Here is a 20,634-nt window from a genome sequence, read left to right on the forward strand (position 1 = left end):
AAAGGGCGGGTTCAGAAAAGCACAGCAATGGGCCTGGCAGGAGAGGTATCTGAGAGCCCAATAAATCTCCCCGAGATGTAGCCCCGTTTCTGGGCTTTTGCATTGAATGCTGCTCAAAAGATACCCGTTCTGAGATGCCTGGGAGGTAAAGAATATTAAACTCTGGAAATGATGCCTCTTCTCTAGTCTCATTTCCAGGGATGGAAGGAGGGGTCAGACACCTCCAGCTCTTGTTATGACTAGAGTTTTCTCGGCATCTCCCCCTCCTTCGAAACTGTCTTTGTCTCTTTTGCCACCTCACTTCCTAATGATCCCAAGCTTCTCTCATCCTTGAAAAAGATGCTGCTTCCACCCCCTTTTGACTGGGCATATTTTACTGTTATTTAACGATCACACCAGTTGAACTGGACCTTAGAAAGTGTGCTGGTAAATAGGAATTTGTACAGGATTAATTTTACTGTTTTACAATATAGGTGTTGATTGTTTTATTCACTCCTCAGGATTATGACACATTTTATTTAAAAAAAACTAAAATAAACAAAAAAACTTACTTACCTGTAGAGAGGTAAGGGGGCCGTGGGCCCAGAAAGGTGGATGTGATGTGAGCATGCATGAGACCACTCAGGACCTCTCTGATTCCTCCCTGCACAGGTTCCATTCCCCACCCTAATCTCCTAACCAGAAAGGAACCGGCTCAAAGGTAAAGGAAGATGTTTCCTTCATGCTGATGTTCCTGTGTGCTTAATGACCCACTGTTCTCCAAATGATCTTAGTAGGGGACAAATTCACGTGACTGTTCCCCAGATACTTTCACAACCAGCTTTACGACTACTTGCACACACATCCATCTGTCTGTCTGTCTTCCTGAACATGGATGAGGAATGAATTTCTCACCCATTAACGGAGGTAAGAACAGCTTGGTTAGATGATATCATGGCCAAATGGGTCTCAATGGGCGCTATCCTATGAGCAGATTAGCAAGATGAGGTCAGACCTCCATGGGTGGAAGTCAGAGGAGAGGAAGACCACAGTGAAAGGGATGTTTGGGGACCATCAGAGATACCTTCTAAATGCACTAAAAGCCAACATAACAGGAACAATAAGAAACACTATGTATCACTGGGATATAAACTAAAAAAAAGAACCACCTTACTTCCCTCAAATCAAAGTAGCACTCAGTAACCCAGTATCTGGCAGGCTGTCCACTATGATCTAAGGGCAGACAACATTAAGACTACACATGGAGTAAGCCAACATTATTATTTTTGGTTTTTAGAGACAGCATACTTGGATATCAACTGAGTGAATATTCCTTAAGTATCTTATAACAATAACATGTGCTACTGGTAGAGTTTAGCATTCACATTACACCAAGAGCATCACTTTTCTCAGTAACATGATGAATTGAACTGATGGATGTTTTCTGGTTCTCTCAAGGCTGAATTGGCTCCTGACAACGAGATCCTGAAATTCATCTCCCCTATCTGACCCTAAACAGAAAATCCAGTATTGCTTCAGATGGTAATTTCACCTGTGCATACACTCTCTATTTAAAGTAGGAATTCCAAAGTACAAACAAGAGTAAGAGCAAATAAGTGTGCTATTTCAAAAGTTCTCCACTTTTTAATTTTTTTTTAATTGTGCTTTAAGTGGAAGTTTCTCCACTTTCTTGACAGATAAAGGGTGAACGACCACAACTTCAGCAATTCAAAGTCGGGTCCTAGGACAGGGCACACCAGTGGAGTCCAATGAGTCTGAGGGATGAACTGAAACTGATTAAAAACAGAGAGTGAATGGGTGAGTAAACAGCTTGTTAATTTTTCAGTTGTTATGAAGGTTCAAAGATTGCCTGACAGACACATCGTAGGACTCATTTCTTTCTGACCATGGGGTGGGGGTGAGGGATGAAATGTTTTTACTGTATAATCAAATAAAATAACTTTCATATCTTTGAAAGAGAGGCAAATAGGATCAGTGTTTTGCAGTAGAGAAGATAACAGTGTGAATTTGAAATTTAGCTCTGCCATGTGTCGTCTGGAAAGTCGTCTAAGCTTGTGGAGCCTCAGGCCTACAAATCTTCAAACTGTTGGATTTGGTAAGCATTAACAAACGCATGTCTGTGAAATACACACAAACATATAATAAAAGTCTTGTGGAAATAGAAAAATCAACCTAACGAATAGGAAGAAATCAAACTTAAAGTACCTAACAATAAAATACTAGATTTGGGTTAGGCTGAATTTTGATGTTGGGAATAAGCAGATCTGATGCAAGGCTAGAATGTAATTCGGATAATCTGTCTGGTTTTCTCCATCATGAATTTTCAACACAACCATGAAGATGGAACACATGAAGAATTCATGAGCCTGAGCACAGTTACAGGCATTTCTGTGACACAGACACATAACTTACGGACGACAGGGCGTGCTTCAGACCAATGACCTGGGCCGAGGGGGAGGAGGTGATGTCCTGTTCCATCAGATGCTTCAGTCTGTCTCTCTCCATTGATATAGTATTAAAAGCTGACCTTAAAGTGAAGTAAACTATAAAGATATAATCATTATAAAAAAAGGAATAAAGGAAGAGACATAATTAAAAAACATAATACAAAAAAATACATTTCTTCTAAAAGAATTTAGAAAAGTAACAGCCCTGAATATTTGTGAGTTGCAGCAAATGTATACTCTAACCTGACTTTATATTTCTTTTTATTGTTGAAAATATATATTTAACACAACAGTTGCCAATTAAATGTTTTTCACACGTACAACTTAGTGGTATCAATTACATTAATCATTAATAATGTTATGCAACCATCACCAACCACTGTTGCCACGTTTTCCATCACCATAAACAGAAGCTCAATGCTTCCTAAACAACGACTCCCTCTCCCCCACCTGCCCTGCCCCATTCCTGATAACCAATAATAAACTTTGGTCTTTATACATTTGCCTATTCTAGATATATAAGTGAGATCATACAATATTTGTTCTTTTGTTATTGACTTACTTCACTCAGCACAATGTTTTCAAGATTCATCCATGTTGTAGCTTGTATCAGGACTTCATTGCTCTTTATGGCTGAGTAATATTCCATTAAACTGACTTTTTAAAAACGTACCTGTCAATTTTAAGGCCCCTTTCCACTATAAAATTCTGTTACTTTATGACTTAACATCAAGGTATTTTGCCATGTCATTCTGCTTGTATCCCGAAGACTAGAAATGTTTCAGAATAAAGCTTACTGGTTGCAGGTGAAAAATGGTAACAATGCACCTTGACCAGGTGATCAAAATTAATCACCAATGAGAGGCAGATGGACTTTGTGTCCCTCTGGATGTGATACCCTGAGAAAGATACAAAGTCTCCTTTGTTGTATGCCAGCTGGGGATATTTAACCCAAATCTGATCATGAAGATCAGACAACCCTGTCGTGGACTGAATTGTGTCCCCCCCAAAATATGTGTCAACTTGGTTAGGCCATGAGTCCCAGTATTGTGTGGTTGTCCTCCATTTTGTGATTGTAATTTTATGTTGAGAGGATTAGGGTGGGATTGTAACACCACCCTTACTCAGGTCACCTCCCTGATCCAAGGTAAAGGGAGCTTCCCTGGGGTGTGGCCTGCACCACCTTTTATCTCTCAAGAGATAAAAGGAAAGGGAAGTGAGCAGAGAGTTGGGCACCTCACACCACCAAGAAAGCGGCACCAGGAGCAGAGCACATCCCTTGGGACACGTGGTCCCTGCGCCTGAGAAGCTCCCCTACCAGGGGAAGATTGAGGACAAGAACCTTTCTCCAGAGCCAACAAAGAGAGAAAGACTTCCCCTGGAGCTGACTCCCTCAATTTGGACTTGTAACCTACTAGACTGTGGGAAAATAAATTTTTCTTTGTTAAAGCCATCCACTTGTGGTATTTCTGTTACGGCAGCACTAGATGACTGAGACAAATCCCAAAATAAGGAACATTCTACTTTTTTTAAAAACTAGCCTGTATTCTTCAAAAATGTCAATCTTATAAAAGAGAAAGAAAGCCAGATAAACTGTTCCCAAATAAAAAACACTGAAGAGGCATGTAATATCTGATCATGAAATGTAATATCTGATCATGGACTACTCTGCTTTCCCCCTATACTATCGGGGGAAAATGCTAGTAAAGGCCATTACTGAGATAATTGATAAAACTTGAATATGGAAGGTAGAATGGATTTTTATTGCTTCAATGCTTAAATTTTCTTAATTTGGTAACTGTACTGTGGTTATATAAGAGAATATCTCTATTCTTAGGAAATATACACTAAAGTATAAAGGCACAGAGAAAGTCATGATGTATGAATCCTACTCTCAAATGCTTCAGAAAAATAAGTGTACGTGCATGTGTGTGTGTGTGTAGAAAAAGAGAAAAAATAAAAGTGGCAAAATACTAAAAATGGTGAATCTGGGTAAAGGGTGTATGGGAGTTTTTTGTATTATACTTGCAACTTTTCTGAAAGTTTGAAAGTATTTCAGAATAAGGTGTTACCTACCCTCTTCCTTGTTAGTCCTTCCAGCTCTTGTTAGTCCTTCCCCACCTCTAAACTTGGCATTGAACTCTGTTCACTTTAGTGAGCATTTAGGCACAACGAGAGCTTAGCACCATTAAGCATTGAAACACCTGAACTAATGTTTTAAAAATCATTAACACTCATCAAAAGGTTCATCAGGTTTTGATCACCTAATGTACAAGTTACCTCCTAGGGATGAGGAGACTGTCCTCTAACTTATTGATCATGGATATCACATTGAATATTATCTTTCCAATCTCCTTTATTATATTTGGTTTTAAAAGGGCAGACGAAAGGAAGAGACAGAGGCATACTTCTCAAATGGCCTGGCATGTTACTGAATTCCACAGGGTTGCATTTTTAGAGGTACTGTTATCCAAGCGTGGCCTATCTCATAACACAGAAACTAAATACGCATTATTGACTTACTTGCCTCATTTCACAGCCACGAGGACAACTGAACCTCTATACAGGTTATTGCTGAACTTGTCTGAGGTTGTGGCATTTAGAGATGGACTTAAATCATCTTCACAAAGTCACAGTACGAATAAGTAATTTGTGTAAAAACAAATACACTCCCCCAGAAAAAGAAGTGGGGAAAAAAAAACACATTGTCATTGAGTCCATTCTGACTCAGAGGCCCTATACGACAGAGTAGAACCGCCCCCATAGGACTTCCAAGACTGTAAATTTTTACGGAAGCTGATTGCCACATCTTTTTTCCACCAAACACACGCGCACACACACACACACACACACCATGGTGCCTCTTCTGTTGACAGAACACAGGAGGCAATAGGTACTCACAATTTCTAGCAAAGTCTAGCTCTTTGATTTAAACAATTCAGTTGAGTGAAATAGTGGTCAGTCCAATACACAGACCAATAGCATGAGCTATAATATCAGCCTTGGATCTTCCCAGCGCCATCACTTAGTAACTGCATGACCTTTAACAAGGTTATAATACGCCTGAACCCCAGTTTTCTCATTTGTAAATGATGACAATAACAGCATTCACTTCACAAGACTGTTATGCGGGTTAATTAAGATAATGCACGTAAACCACCTGGCACAGCGCATGGCATGTAACAAATAACAAATGTGAGTTACTGCAACAATAATAGTGATGATGATGATGAAAGAGACACACGAGGATGAAAGCAGTGGTACCTGCCTAGCACCACCTACTGCCATTGAGTCAATCCCGACTCACAGCAACCCTATAGGACAGAGCAGAACTGCCCCACAGGGTTTCCAAGTCTGTAAATCTTTATGGAAGCAGACTGCTACATCTTGGCTCTGTGATTATCATTCTATGAATAATCATTTTGCACTGAGGAGAAAGAATTAACATTGCTGCTTATTGTTACAAGGTGGTTTTAGGAGAAAGAGTTCTCCTAGCAACAGCAGAAATGACTGAGTTTGGTCAAAAAGCAAAGACTAGGTCAGGAAAACCAAACCCACTGCCATCAAGTCGATTCCAACTCATAACGACCCTATAGGACAAAGTAGAACTGCCCCATAGGCTGTAAATCTTTATGGAAGCAGGCTGCCACATCTTTCTCCTGCAAAGTGGCAAGTGGTTCCAACCACAGACCTTTTGGTTAGCAGCTGAGCATTTAACCACTGCACCACCAGGGCTCCTGGTGGTGACTGCAGCCTCTTGAAATATGGACAGAAGTTCCTGAGGACACTCATTTCTTGCCAGGTCAAAACTTGTAAATAACTGCAAGCTGGGCAGATGCTCTATGAATGAAGAACTGAGCAGAATCTATCCAGCAGTCTATGAGCCAGGCGGTTAACTAACTCACTGCACTTTTTAGGTCCTATCAGACAGGCACCCCCTTTCTTGTGCAACTCCACAGGATGCCCACAGCCGTCTGAGTGCATCCCCGGGAGAATCACCTCTTCATTGTCATGTTTAATGCTCTAAATGAAATAAATGGGACACAGCTGGTTGCCAAAATCGAATTTGCCAAATCAATTCCTTTGACTTTCAGAGAGCCTGCAGTAAAGCAAGGCTTTCTACCAAACTAGAAGAGTCCTACTAAATTTTTATGTACACAAGTGTACATAGGTGATAAAATGACAATGAAAAGCTTGGAAATGATTACCATGAAAAGTCAGGATATTAGTTATTTCAAGGAGGAAGGGAGGGTGGTGTGAAAGGAAAGAGCTATGGGGGCTTCCTGGGTGCTGGCAAGGTTCTAATTCTTGGCCTGAGTGGAGGGCAATTATTCATTTTATAATTCGCTTTCTTGTACATTTCAGTAAGTGTGTTACATTACATAATTTAAAATGCTAAAATTAAAAAAAACAAACAAACAACAAGATTACTAGAAGGAAAAAAAAATGTATAGTATGCCATTCTGAAATTCAGCTTCACCATCAACAACCATGGAAGCAGCAGTCAAGAAATCAAAAGACGCGTTGCATTGGGTAAATCTGCTGCAAAGGACCTCTTTAAAGTGTTGAAGAGCAAAGACGTCACCTTGAAAACTAAGGTGCGCTTGACCCAAGCCACGGTATTTTCAATCGCCTCATGCATGTGAAAGCTGGACAATGAATAAGGAAGACCGAAGAAGAATTGACGCCTTTGAATTTATGGTGTTGGCAAACAATATTGACTATACCATGGACTGCCAAGAAAATGAGCAAATCTGTCTTGGAAGACGTGCAGCCAGAATGCTCCTTAGAGGCAAGGATGGCGAGACTGCGTCTTACATACTTTGGACATGTTGTTGGAGGGATCAGTCCCTGGAGAAGGACACATCATGCTTGGCAGAGTACAGGATCAGCGGAAAAAAAGAAGACCCTCAACGAGGTGGATTGACATAGTGGCTGCAACAATGAGCTGAAGCATAACAACGATTGTAAGGATGGCATAGGACCGGGGAGTGTTTCGTTCTGTTGTGCATAGGGTCGCTATGAGTCGGAACCGACTTGACGGCACCTAACAGCAACAACATATCTAATGAAGTTCCTGATTTCTCAATCTAATAAGCCTGTAACTCAACACCCCAATTCCCCTGCCTCAAAGAGAAGAAATTACAGTGGTCTAATATTTTTTTTTTTTTTTTTAATAATCTGACCAAGGAGCCCTGGTGGTGTAATGGTTAAGCACTCGGCTGCGAACCAAAAAGTTGACCGTTCGAACTCACCCAGCTGCTCCTCAAGAGAAAGACCTGGCAATCTGCTCCAGTAAAGATTACAGCCTAGAAAACTCTATGAGGCAGTCCTATGACATGGGGTCACTGTGAGTCGAAAATCAACAAGATCAACACCTAACAACAATAATTATCTAACCAGTACTTAATGGACCATGCTGGCTCTCGGTGGTTTCTACCTTTCTCTTTTCCACAGGTGTCCATGCTGTTCTTTTCCTGAGTTATGCTGGTCAGGTCACAGATGGCATGTGTGGATAGACAGTGTTCAGGTACTGAAGGATACCTGTGCTCTAATTTTACCTGAGCTCTATTTAACATGCTCCTTCTTTAGCAGTTTCTCAGCATCAAAAAAGAGTAAGAGGTTGAAGAATACATTTATAACACATAACTAGCACCCATGTGGAGTCAATGTGGTGTGGGAGAAAGAGATTTTGTAACAGGTAAAAATGGACCTAAATCCTCTGTTATGGACTGAATTGTGTCACCAAATGTACGTGTTCAATTCCTGGCCTTTGTACCTGTGGATATAATCCTGTTTGGAAATAGGGATTTTCTTCTGTTTTGTTATATGGGTGGGTCCCTCGGTGGTGCAAATGGCCAAAAGGTTGGTGGCTGGATCCATGCAGGGGTACCTTGGAAGAATGGCCTGGAGATCTGCTTCTGAAAGGTCACAGCCTTGAACATAAGGAGAGCAGTTCTACTCTGCACACATGGGGTCAACAAGAGTCAGAATTGACTCTATGGCAACTGGTTTGGTTTTTCATTTTGTTTTGCTATGTTAATGAGGTCCTACCAGTGCGGAGGGGATCCAAGACCTTCTAAGTTATATAAAGGCCAGAAGAGACACAGAGACACATGCAGGGGGAAGACAGATGCCATGTGCAGACTGTCTACAAGTAAAGGAACCAGAAACTAGGAGAGAGGCTCGTAGAAGAAATCAACACAGATGGGACCCTGATTTGGACTTTTAGGATCCAGAAGTGTGAGAAAATAAATTTCTGTTCTTTAAAGGCATCTACTTGTGGTATTTCTGTTACAGCAGCAGTACGTAACTAAGATAGCTGCTATTTAGAATTTAGATAAATCCTCAGTTTCCACATACTTATATGTGGATAATGCCCACAGCCCAGAAATGCTCTATGGAAACAATGAGAAAATATATTGTCAAATCACTTCTGAAACACAGTAGGACTCACTAATTTTCTTTCCTTTTTATAAATGAAAACAACATTTTGGGTGAATTTTCTTTAAAATGTTAGCATTCCTAAAACATCAGGAATCATCTGATCTTCTGTGAAGTGCTTCCTCTAATTTTCAAAACTCGTGGGGCATCCACGGTTTTACAACATTTTCTAACCCACATTCCATCCAAATGGTTCTTTGATTTAGACATGCTTGGTAATTTTACAAAATGGTCAAATTTATTTACTAATAAATTACATGGCCCCAACTGCTCAGCAGACTTTTATGCAGAATCCCAATTTATGGTCAGTAAATAGTCGGGCTTTTCTTTAAGTCGTATTTCTCTTCTAGCTTTAAATGTATGAAAGTGATGTTATTGTGACATACTTGGCTTTTTATTCAACACTTCTATAAGCTCAAAACAGTTCAGAAAATGATCACTTGGCATTTAAAACTCAACACAGGACAAAATTCCAGAAATAAAAGTATACTGAACAACCTAATATAATTTCATTTTATTCTACTTTTAGCCTTTACATGTTTGTAAGTGAGGCTTTCCTTCACCTAAAATATCTTTTGGCGTTGCAGGAAAAGTATCAGTAAAACCTTACTCTCTTCCCTTTAAAGGCAGAAAGTGAATATCCACTTCTATCTGGAGCCCCCTATCCTATCCTAGAAGGAGCCTTGGTGGTGCAGTGGTTAAGTGCTCAGCTGCTAACCAAGGTTTAAATCCATCAGCAGCTCCACAGGAGAAAGATGTGGCAGTCTGTTTCCGTAAAGATTACAGCCTTGGAAACACTATGGAGCAGTTCTACCCTTGTCCTATAGGGTCATTATGAGTCGGAATCGACTTGACAGTGATGAGTTTGGTTTTGGTTTGGTTATCCTATTCTAGTCTTCGCTTTTTCACCAAATTCAGTCATTTCTGTTGTTGCTAGTAGAGCTCTCTCTCCTAAAACCTCCTTGTAACAATAAGCAGCAATGTTAATTCTTCCTGCTCAGTACAAAATAATTTTTCATAGAATGATAATCACAGAGCCAAAAGAGAAAGGACAAACACTTTAGGACTCTCATAAAATGAGGCAACTGAGGACCAGAGAAGTTAACCGGTAAAGTCAAAGTCCCTCAGCTGATCAGTTAACAGAGCTGGTCTGGAACACGTGTCTCCTGACTCAGTCAATGGAGACGGCTAATCCCAAAAGGCTTATAATATAGTGTTTCCTGAAGTATGTTTCTCAGGAACTCCCAGGATGTTAATAGCCATTAAGGCTGGGAAGAGGGGAGCTTCCCAAATAACACTGAGAATCACTGAGTTAACCAAAGCTAACAGGACTTTTTGCTGTAAAACTTCTTAGGGTCTTTAATATCTCCTGTTTCTTGGGTAGATCCAAAGGAGAACAACCATTTTCATTAGTGTTTCCCAAACATTTTTAATCATGAAATATTTTTTTCTTAAAGTATCTTTGGGTAAAGTGTTCCATGAAATTCACTTTGGAAAATGTAAAAGTTAATATGTTCAAAGCAAATTATTTCTGACTTTTTGGTTTTAGTATGTTCGTCCTCTCTTCGCTTATATGTGTACCAACATACACACAAAGCCAGAAATATGAACCAAAATAAAATTACAATTTATAATATATAAGAAAGACTTTTAAAATTAGGGTGGGTGTATGTTGGTTGCCTAATATTTAATCTAGCTTCTACAAAAACCATAAAAAAAAGCCTGTTGCCATCGATTCTGACTCATAACGACCCTACACAACAGAGTATAACTGCTCCATAGGGTTTCCAAGGAGCAGCCGGTGGATTTGAACTGCCAACCTTTGGTTTGCAGCCTGAACTCTTAACCACAGCACCACCAGGGCTTCTATAAAACACTAAGGATATGAGAAATCAGATGTCTTTGACAAGTTGTAGAAAAAGTGGAAGGTCACACAGACTATGTTATAACATCAGTGGAATTCTTGACTTTAGTTCAGCTGCTCTGGAATCATAGTCAACAGATTGACTATGTGATGCAGTCAAGAAAGAACAGTTGTGATTGTTTAAAAAAAAAAGGTTTACACGGGTAGAAAAATCGAGATGCTTCAAGCATGAATGTACGGAAGTGAGAAAGAACATAAGACCATTGGACTTAGCGTAAACCTAAGAACTGTCTTTATTCAAGAGGTCCCTGAATTATAGCTTGTCTTAAAGGGACTCCTTGCACTAAGAAGGGGGAGTTCTTTCTGTCTGTTGCCAGTGTACTTTAAAATCACAGTAATGAAAGATAGCTTCTCAGGTTCCCTATGGAATTTACTGTCCCTGAGCCCGTGGGGCTTAGGCTATTGCTGAAGAAATGCACCTGGACCTTTCTCTGTGCACAAACCTTGACCTAGTCTAGTTATGTGGCAGCTCTTCAGCCAGCTGGTTTTCACAAAGCCAGAAAGACAGGGCAGCTGGCTGAGGCCATTACAGACTTTCATTACAGAGGTCAGACCTCTGCAGGTGGACTGATCAATGGACTCAGTCAATATGGCAACCTCTGTCCTGCTGAGGAAGCAGCTTCTACAACTCAGGTAAAACGCAGGGCTTCTGCCTTCTGCAGGGAGGCATTATCATCTCACGTTTGAATAGATGGTCCATATTATTAAAAGTAAATAGTGCTTTATAGGAATTTCCTCCCACAAAGCCTGAAGTGACAACTACAACTGATGCTTTAATATTAGAGAATGCCCAGGTGGATGTTTGAGGAGCTTTTAAGGGGCCAGGTAGGTAATTCTTCCCATTTAACAAGTGGAGAAATGTCATCATTGCACAACACTGAAGGAATTCTAATGACAGCTGGGACAAGTTTGAGGTGGGAGTTTTTTGAAAGCACAAAGCACTTTCCTCATAACCAATCTGGGTCTATGTTTTAGATTTTGTAGGTTAAGGGAAGAAAGAGCTGAAGGATTAAATAATGTAAAGAAAGAAAATGTGGTGCTAGGAGGGGAAGAGGGTATCTTCTCTCATCCCCATTCAAGCACTGCCCTCCCACTTAAAAAATTTTAACCCATTTTCCCTTAAAAACACTAAGCAATATATAAAGATTAAAAAAAAAAGATAAGCAGGCAGAAGATAATAATCATTTATAACCTTACCCTCTATTACTAAAATGTTGATGTATATATACCCTTCCAGACATTTTAATATGACTATATGCCAGAAGTATACAGTTGACTTTTTTCCAAAAATTGAATCATTAATATATAGGTATTGTTTTGTAACCTTATATTTTCACTTAATGATATGTTGTGAACACCTTTCTACGTCAGTGAAAAATAACCCTGACCGCCCTATCTGTGATGGCAATGAAGTACTAGGTTAGGGGAAAAGATTCTGGGGGCAAGCAGGTTAGGATTCAAGTCCCAGGCTGGCTGTTTTGTAGCTGTTTGACTCTTCCGTAGTTCTTTAGCTTCTCTAAGCCTCAGGTTTCTTATCTGTGACAGAGGTTATGGTAACACCTACTCCATGTGTTGTTGCTAGAATTAAAGAAACAATGCATGTAACCAAAACCCACTGCTGTCGAGTCGATTCCGACTCATAGTGACCCTACAGGACAGAGTAGAACTGCCCCAGAGGGTTTCCAAGGAGCAGCTGGTAGATTTGAACTGCCACTCTTCTGATTAGCAGTCGTAGCTCTTAACTCTTAACACCACCAGGGCTCCAATGCATGTCAAGTGCTTAGCAAATACCTCCATGATAGCTACGCACTTAGTATAAGGTAGCTGTTGCCATAATGATTGTGACTGTTGAGTAGTCTATATAAGATTATACTACATTTTAAAAAATCCAATCCCCTAAGGGGGGAAAAAATCCCCTACTAAGGGTTATTTCTAATTTTTTAAAAACTTTTTATTTTAAAATAATTACAGATTCACAGGAAGTTGCAAAAACTGTACAGAGAAGTCCTGTGTGCGCTATCTCCAGTTTCTCCGATGGTGACATCTTACATAACTATGGTACAATAGCAAAACCAGGGAAATGACATTGCTATCATCTACAGTTTACTCAGATTTTGCCAGTTTCACATGCACTAATTTGTGTATGTGAGTGTATACTATTCAGTGCAATTTTATCGCGTGTATGGATTCATATAACCAGCACCACAATCAAGATACAGAACTTTCCACAAGATCTCTGGTGCTACCCCTTTATGGTCATACCCACATCCTCTCTTTTGTTTTTCCCTCCCCTTCCCTAATTTCTGGCAACCACTAACCTCATCTTCATTTCTATAATTTTGTCGTTTCAAGAATGTTATATAAGTGGAATAATGTAGTATATAACTTTATAAGCTTGGCTATTTTCACTCAGTATAACGCCCTAAGGTCCATACAAGCTACAAGTTGCTGTATTATCAATAGTTCATTTCTTTTCATAGCTGAGTAGTACTTTTTCCATTGTATGCATATGCTTAGCCATTTACCTGTTAAAGGACATTCGGGTTGTTTCCAGCATTTGGCTACTGCAAATAAAGCTGTTCTGAACAGTTGTGCAGAGGGTTTTGTCTGGACTTATGTTTTCATTTTCTGGGATAAATGCGCAAGAGTACAACCGCTGGGTCGTTTGGTAAGTGCGTGCTTAGTTTTACTTAAAAAACTGCCAAACTATTTCCAGGGTGCCAGTACCATTTTACATTACCAGCAGTAATACACGAAAGACGCAGTTTCTCTGCATCCTCACAAGCATCTGATACTTTCAGTATTTTTTATTTTAGCTGTTCTGATAGCTGTGGGGAAACCCTGGTGGTGTAGTGGTTAAGAGTTTGGCTGCTAACCAAGAGGTTGGCAGTTCGAATCCACCAGGTGCTCCTTGGAAACCCTGTGGGGCAGTTCTTCTCTGTCCTATAGGGTCACTATGAGTTGAAATCAACTCAATGGGTTTGGCTTAGTTTTTGTTTTTAATAGGTACATAGTGATATCTTATCATGGTTTTCATTTGCATTTCCTTAATGGCTAATGATGTTGAATATCTGTTTCTAATTTTTTAGATGATAAACAATGCTCCAATGGATGTCTTTATTTGGATAAATTTTAGGTTTTTAAATTAATTTCTACCGATGAATTCCTCAAAGTGGGATTGCTGGATATGTAGATTAAAAAAAAAAAAAAAGTTGAAACATAATACCAAATTGCCCTCCAGAAAAGAATCAATTTATACTCCCATCAGCAGCATATGAATTGCTCAGTTTTTTAAGTATACCTAACACTCTCCCTACCTCTGCCAGGGGATTAAGATGAAACTTTTGGCCAATACACTTCCCACTATCTAGCAAATAAAATACAATACAAATGAAGTCACCCAAACTCTTAATAGAGCAGAAAATGAACCAACTAAGATACTCTCTCCAAGGATATCCCACATTCAAACACGCATTTAACATTTTCATCAAACACATTATGAAAAAAGAAAAGCCATTTACCTTTATGGGCAATATGACACAGATCTTCTTGCATTTTGGAAAACTCTGACGAGGTTTCAGAGCCATCAGAATAATTTTTCTCTTCTCCAAAATCTAGCGTTGATAAATTAGGATTGGAGGAGTGCAGTCTTAGTGGGCCAGAAGGAGGCTTAGGGACCTAAAGTGACACCAAATGCAGATATTTCTTTTCAATTGCAAGTTACTTAGACTATTTACTTGGTTCTAAGTATGGAGAGTGGAGCCCTGGTGGTGAAGTGGTTAAGAACTCAGGCTGCTAACCAAAAGGTCAGCAGTTCAAATCCACCAGCCGCTCCTTGGGAACCCTATGGGGCAGTTCTACTCTGTCCTATGGGCTCGCTATGAGTCGGAATGGACTCAATGGTAAGTTTTTTTTTTTTTTTTTAAAGAATGGAGAGTAGTAAGAGAAGAATGTTTTGTAACTAAGGCTTTCTACTGATTGATACCTATTTATAAGACAAAGAAATGAAAAATCAGGAAAACACTTTCCAAAGCTACTTGCACTGGCTTCTTGAGAAATAAAAATGGGTGAGAAATCATATATTCTTTTGGAAATTACAGGAGCATTAAGGCTATAGGCGGAAAATGATAGCCAAAGATGCCAGGCTCTTTTTCATTTAATACCCAATTTCTTCCTCTTGGCAAAATCATCCACATCTAGGCTGCTAAAGGTGCACTGGTTTAAAAATGCTTTTCTCTATTTTCACCTGGAACATCTACAAAACAAAGTGACTTCTTAGGTATTTGTACATGAAATACTCTTTACTTTAAAATCATTTAAGGTCAACCCATAAAGTGCTTTGAACCAAAGAGTACATAACAGTGTATCAGATTATTTATGTGAACACTGATGTTTAATTTTGACTCTGACATGCTGCAATTGAACAGGAAAAGGCCAAGCCAAAAATCTTGGCCACTGGCTTAGCTGGATACAGGGAAAGACAGCCGCTTGTGTGACACAGGGAACCTCCAATGGGAGGTTGGGAGGTTGGAGACAGGAGGCAAAAGGGGGTCTGCACAAGGCCCTGCTCCCAGACTCAGGCCAGAGGGCTCAGGGATGATAAACCCACTGAGCGTCAGCAGAAGAGGTGAGTCAGAGCACACAGCCACAGCAGCCACAAGCAAGGCCAAGGCTCAAGCAGGGAAGAAGGCAAGCTAAATACCAAAGAAGGGGAAACCAGAAGTCCTGCCAATGGCTGTAGCCTTCCAAGTTTATGCCATTTTTCCCTTAGAAAATATTTTCTCCCCTACCCAATATCCATGACACGCTTATTCTATTATCTAGAAAATCTAAGTGATTGAATTCATCTCTCTGCACAGGATATTTATGAAGAATGGTCCATTCTCCTCTGAGTAAAGGTAGTCCCCAGCATGTGGTGTGCAGAGCAGGGCCAATGAAGAAGCTAGCCTACTGGGAAAAGCAATGGTTACCTGCAGCGTTCCTTTAGCATCTTTGCCAATAGCTCTGGACCGCCACCTCCTGTGCGATCTTTTTTCCTTTTTGGGACTTTCAAAAGCTCCACCCTTTTTTCAAAACAGGAAAGAGAGCACAGACAGTAAGGTCCTCCAAACCAATAGGGATAAATGCACTCGAGGTGAGTATCTCCATTTCCTCGAGTTTGGCTGAAGCAACCAACCAGACAACATCCCACTGTTAGTCAAAGGCTGGGGAGGAGAACAGAAAGCAGAAGGAGGCCAGGATGCAAACAGAAGAGGAATCTGGCTCACCTGGATGGCGTTGATAGCTGGTGCTGAATACGTCCGGTGTAGAACATCCATATTTTGTAGGAGCTGGCTCATTTCCGCCAGACAGGAGTGACAGTGCGCCAAGTCTGGGGGAGAAAGAGAAGAGCGCTCGTAACTCTCCACCAACAAAATGCAGAAGGTGGATGCACGGACACTTATCTGGCAAGCGGGTTTTACTATGTTGGGTGCCAGCTATTTTTCTTTTTTATCTGTATTTGATTTTACATTTGTAAGAACAGGAAATTTTACTTTTTTTTTTTTTACTAGAGCAACAGTTAGAGTGAGTGGTTAAAAGCATGGATCTGGATCCAGATGGCCTCAGTTTGAATTCACTTACTTAGCTATGAATCTTGGGCAAATTATATAGCTTCTCTGTGCCTCAGTTTCCTCATCTGGAAAATGCGGATAATGATTGCACCTAGCACATAGGACAGTTATGAGAGTTAATGACTTGGTATACCAGAGTGCTTAGAAAGGTGCCTGGCACACAGTAAGTATTAAATATATCAGCTATCATTAGCATCACTGTGATTACTGATCTTGCCGCAAGAGGCTGCCATTATTGGCTTGTAAGGATTCAATACACACTAAATGGATAAAACCAGAAGGAGATTGTATAGGTATCTAAGGATACCTTTGTCTACCATGGACATGTGTGAGGAGGATGATGATCCTCTGAGGGCTGCCAAGTGACCTGAGAGAACCTAAGACTGTTCTCTGACCAGTTCCTAGGTCACTAACTCAACAAAGAGTCCAGAGTTTGCTAGTCACTGCACACGTGCAGTTGTTTCAGCTGAGGGATCAAGGCACAAATGCCTTAAGATACTCACTGCCATCAAGTAGATTCTGACTCATAACAACTCTGCAGGACAGAGGAGAACTGCCCCCATAGGGGTTCTAAGGCTGTAATCTTTACAGAAGCAGACTGCCACATCTTTCTCCTGAGGAGTGGCTGGTGGGTTGGAACCGTTGACCCTTTGGTTGGTAGTCGAGTGCTTAACCACTGTGCCACCAGGGCTCCTATGCCTTAGGACAGTGACTCTCAATTTTTAGTGTCATTCAGAAGCACCTGGAGAACTCGTTGAAACACAGATCCCTGGGCTTCAGCCCCAGTTTCTCATTCAGTATATCTGGGGAGAGCCCAAGAGTGGGCATGCCTAACAAGTTCACTGGCCATGCTGCAGGTGCGGGGACCACGCTTTGAGAATCACTGCTTCAAGATGTCACTTGATGAAGTTCACGAGTGACAGTTATTTGGGGTGCAATAATATTTGCATATTATTCAAAAGGAGAAAATGCAATTTTCAAGGCTACCACCTGGCATCTTTCTTATTAGTGCTTCACAATCTCGGCTACACATTAGAATCAGTTGGAAAAAATTTTTTAAATTGCATATGCTCAAGTCCCAGACAATCAAATCAAAGCACTCTCCACCCCTATTGGTGATTTCCTTTGTTTTAGTTCTCCAGGTGATTCTTAGCTAGTTAAGGCTGAGAACAGCTGAGCTTCATCGAGAACAGCATGAGCACCATATGGATCGCTGGCTCCATACCAGAATCACTGGGGAAACTTTGGAAAATTCATGATGCAAGGGCTCCACCCAGACCAATTTAAATAAATTCTCTGGGAGTGGGGCCTGGGCATGGACATTTTAAAAATCTTTTTTTTTTTTCGGTGTTTTTAATGTGTAGTTAGAGTTGAGAACACCTGTTTTACAGGGAATCTCCCTTTGGTTTGCCTACTCATTTCTAGAATAGTGATTCTCAATCTTGGACATGCACCAGAATCATTTCTGGCACTGAGAAAATACAGAGAGATGTCCAGACCCCACCTCTAGAGACGGTGATTTAGTAGTCCTGTGTGGAAATCAAACATTGGTACTTACGATAAAAAGGAAAGAATTGAAAAGAAGAGAAAAGAAAAGCTTTCCACACGTACACCCAGATGGTGGCATAAAGCTCTACAACCAGTGTCTTGCGTTGATCATGAGTTCAATCTCAATAAAGGAGAACAATGAGTAGGAATGCAGACGAAGGAAGATAAAGAACACAAATTCATTTACGGTGTAAGAGCCAAGTCAGTTCAGTTTAAGAGCTGTGGGGAAAAGCACAGGTTTCAAGTCACTCTACCTTTCGAGCATTTTTCCATGTCCTCCGAAGACTGTAACCACAATGGAACTCGTGTCTCCCCACCACAAGAAAATGACAAATTGCTTCCGGTTTGAAATGCATTCTGCTTTGATATACTGCTGCGCTGTTCCACAGACAACAAAAGCACATGACAAACGAAAACAGAGTCCAGAGGGAACACTTCAAGGTAAAGATAACAAAGTGGCCTAGTCATCAACGGAAGCCATCTGCCTCTAATGAGGAAGGAGTCTCTGGCAAGGCACTCCGCAAGAAACCCTAAAATCTCAGGCTGTTACCCCAGCTTAGCCACACCAGGCTAGAAGGCCTTGGGCTGCAGTCCTTGTCTTCTTCTCTGTCAAATGATAGTAATACCAAAACAATGATGTAAATGGTTAGAAATATTTTACAATTCTACATGGCTATAAACACACTTATTGCATTGTACAACCAGATAAGAAAACCGAAATCAAACTGTTAAGAGAAAGCCAGAGCATTTGGGGGCATTATACTTCTCCTTGAACGCTATTTTTCAGTTATTGGACTGCACGTAATATATCCTTACCTGGTCCTGATTCTGACTAATTGGGCAAATACAACTAACTAAATACTATCTCAAAGCTTTTGCCGCTCCTCCCCCAAAACCCTTCCTTCCTCAGACACAGCCTCCCAGATGAGACTCCCCCACATGAAGGCACCCCCTCCTTTTAGAGTCATGATTACCTTCCTACTTGAAATGGAGTCAAGCGTCCCAGATGCAGAGTCTGTGACAGTGGATCCGGAGAATAAGTGATTCACTTCGCGTGGAAACATCGCAATTTCATTTTGACGGTACATTCTGTGATGACGGAGTTTGGATACCCATTCATCAAAGCCATCTTCTGACTTCACCTAAAATGTGTTAAATTCAAAGGAAGAAACACGAAAATCAGTCACTTCAGGTACAATTATTCATCAAATTGAGGTCACTCCTGACCTCCTGTCTTTTTATATTGGCACATGTACCATTACTGTTTGTTGTCATAGTCAGCTCCAACTCATGGCGACCCCACATACAACAGAACGAAGTACTACATGGTCCTGCGCCATCGTGACAATTGTTGATACGTGCGAGTCCACTGTTGTGGCTACTGTTGCATTAACCTTCCAACACAGGGGCTCATCTTCCAGCACCATAACCCATTGTCATCGAGTTGATTCCAACTCATAGTGACCCTATAGGACAGGGTAGAACTGTCCCATAGGTTTCAAAGGAGCGGCTGCTGGATTTGAACTGCCAACCTTTTGGCTAGTAGCCAAACACTTAACCATTGCACCAGCACGATATCAGACAATATTTTGTTGTGATCTATATGGATTTCATTGGATAATTTTTAGAAGTAGACTGCCAGGCCTTTCTTCCTAGTCTGTCTTAGTCTGAAAGCTCTGCCAAAACTTATCCACTACGGGTGACCCTGCTGTTATTTGAAATACCAGTAGCATACTTCCAGTATCACAGCAACATGCAAGCCACCACAGTATGAAAAACTGACAAGTGGTGGTTGGCACATATAGAAATGTAGACATATCATCTCATTCACTTGTTTTACATTTTTGTGGTCTATGGGGGAAAGTGTGAGGAGGAAGTAAAAAGTAAAAAGGTCTTCATTAAGTATATATTTATGCTATCTATGAAAAAATCCAGTTGTTTACTGTACGAGTTACGTTAACAGATAAACTGAAATTTATTCTTATCTTTCCCTTAAAGCATTTCCAAGTTCCCTGGTCCCAGTGTCTCCTATCCCTACAGAAAATACTAACACCAATTTTCTTTTTAAACTCTTTAATTAATTCAAATTTTACAGATCAATCTTCTCTGAACTGGAATGGATTAGTAAATTCTTCCTAAAATATTTAACCCTGTTAATCTTCTTTGACAAAGAATACATCATGAAGAATTCATGTTAATGAAGGTGAAAGTTATTTAAAAGAACATTTCTCCTGCTCTCAGAAAAAGGAAAAAAAAAAAATCTGAGAAAATATCAGTGATTTTCACAATTTTATATATACACACAAACTTTTACCTAGCCTTTCCAGAGATGGGTGCTTATCAATATCTAATTTTCATGAAGAATAATGTCTGTAACTAGTAAAAATATTACATTATAAGAGATTTCAAAAATTCATAAAAGTACTAAAAAGAATAAGCACTTATGTATCACAGACATTTCTTAATAGTCAACATTTTTTTGTGTGTGCATGAGTGTGTGCCAATATATCTGAAGTGAAAAAATGATAGATACCTATATGTGAAGAGATAAAAAAAATCAATTGCCACTGAGTAGATTCTGACTCATCGTCGTCCCATGTGTGCAGAGCAGAACTGCTCCATATGGTTTTCAAGGCTGTGGTCTTTTGGAAGCAGATCT

The 20,634-nt window shown here is 40.2% G+C and overlaps 1 protein-coding gene across 17 annotated transcripts in view; it reads right to left on the reverse strand.

The window, feature by feature from the left end:
• OSBPL3 (oxysterol binding protein like 3) overlaps positions 1-20,634 on the reverse strand; it is a 224,403-nt gene that overhangs the window by 61,896 nt on the left and 141,873 nt on the right. For 15 of the 17 annotated variants that reach the window (XM_003407073.4, XM_003407071.4, XM_064290092.1 and 12 more), the window contains 6 exons: positions 18,950-19,117; positions 18,230-18,353; positions 16,083-16,186; positions 15,786-15,878; positions 14,337-14,493; positions 2,413-2,543 (listed from right to left, as the gene is read on the reverse strand). In XM_003407073.4, coding sequence (XP_003407121.2) covers positions 2,413-2,543; positions 14,337-14,493; positions 15,786-15,878; positions 16,083-16,186; positions 18,230-18,353; positions 18,950-19,117 — 777 coding nt within the window. The remainder of the gene's footprint in view (positions 1-2,412; positions 2,544-14,336; positions 14,494-15,785; positions 15,879-16,082; positions 16,187-18,229; positions 18,354-18,949; positions 19,118-20,634) is intronic. The other 2 variants (XM_003407074.4, XM_003407072.4) reach the window with 1 other exon arrangement.

This window comes from Loxodonta africana, chromosome 8 (assembly GCF_030014295.1).
Source record: "Loxodonta africana isolate mLoxAfr1 chromosome 8, mLoxAfr1.hap2, whole genome shotgun sequence".
Classification (NCBI taxonomy): domain Eukaryota; kingdom Metazoa; phylum Chordata; class Mammalia; order Proboscidea; family Elephantidae; genus Loxodonta; species Loxodonta africana.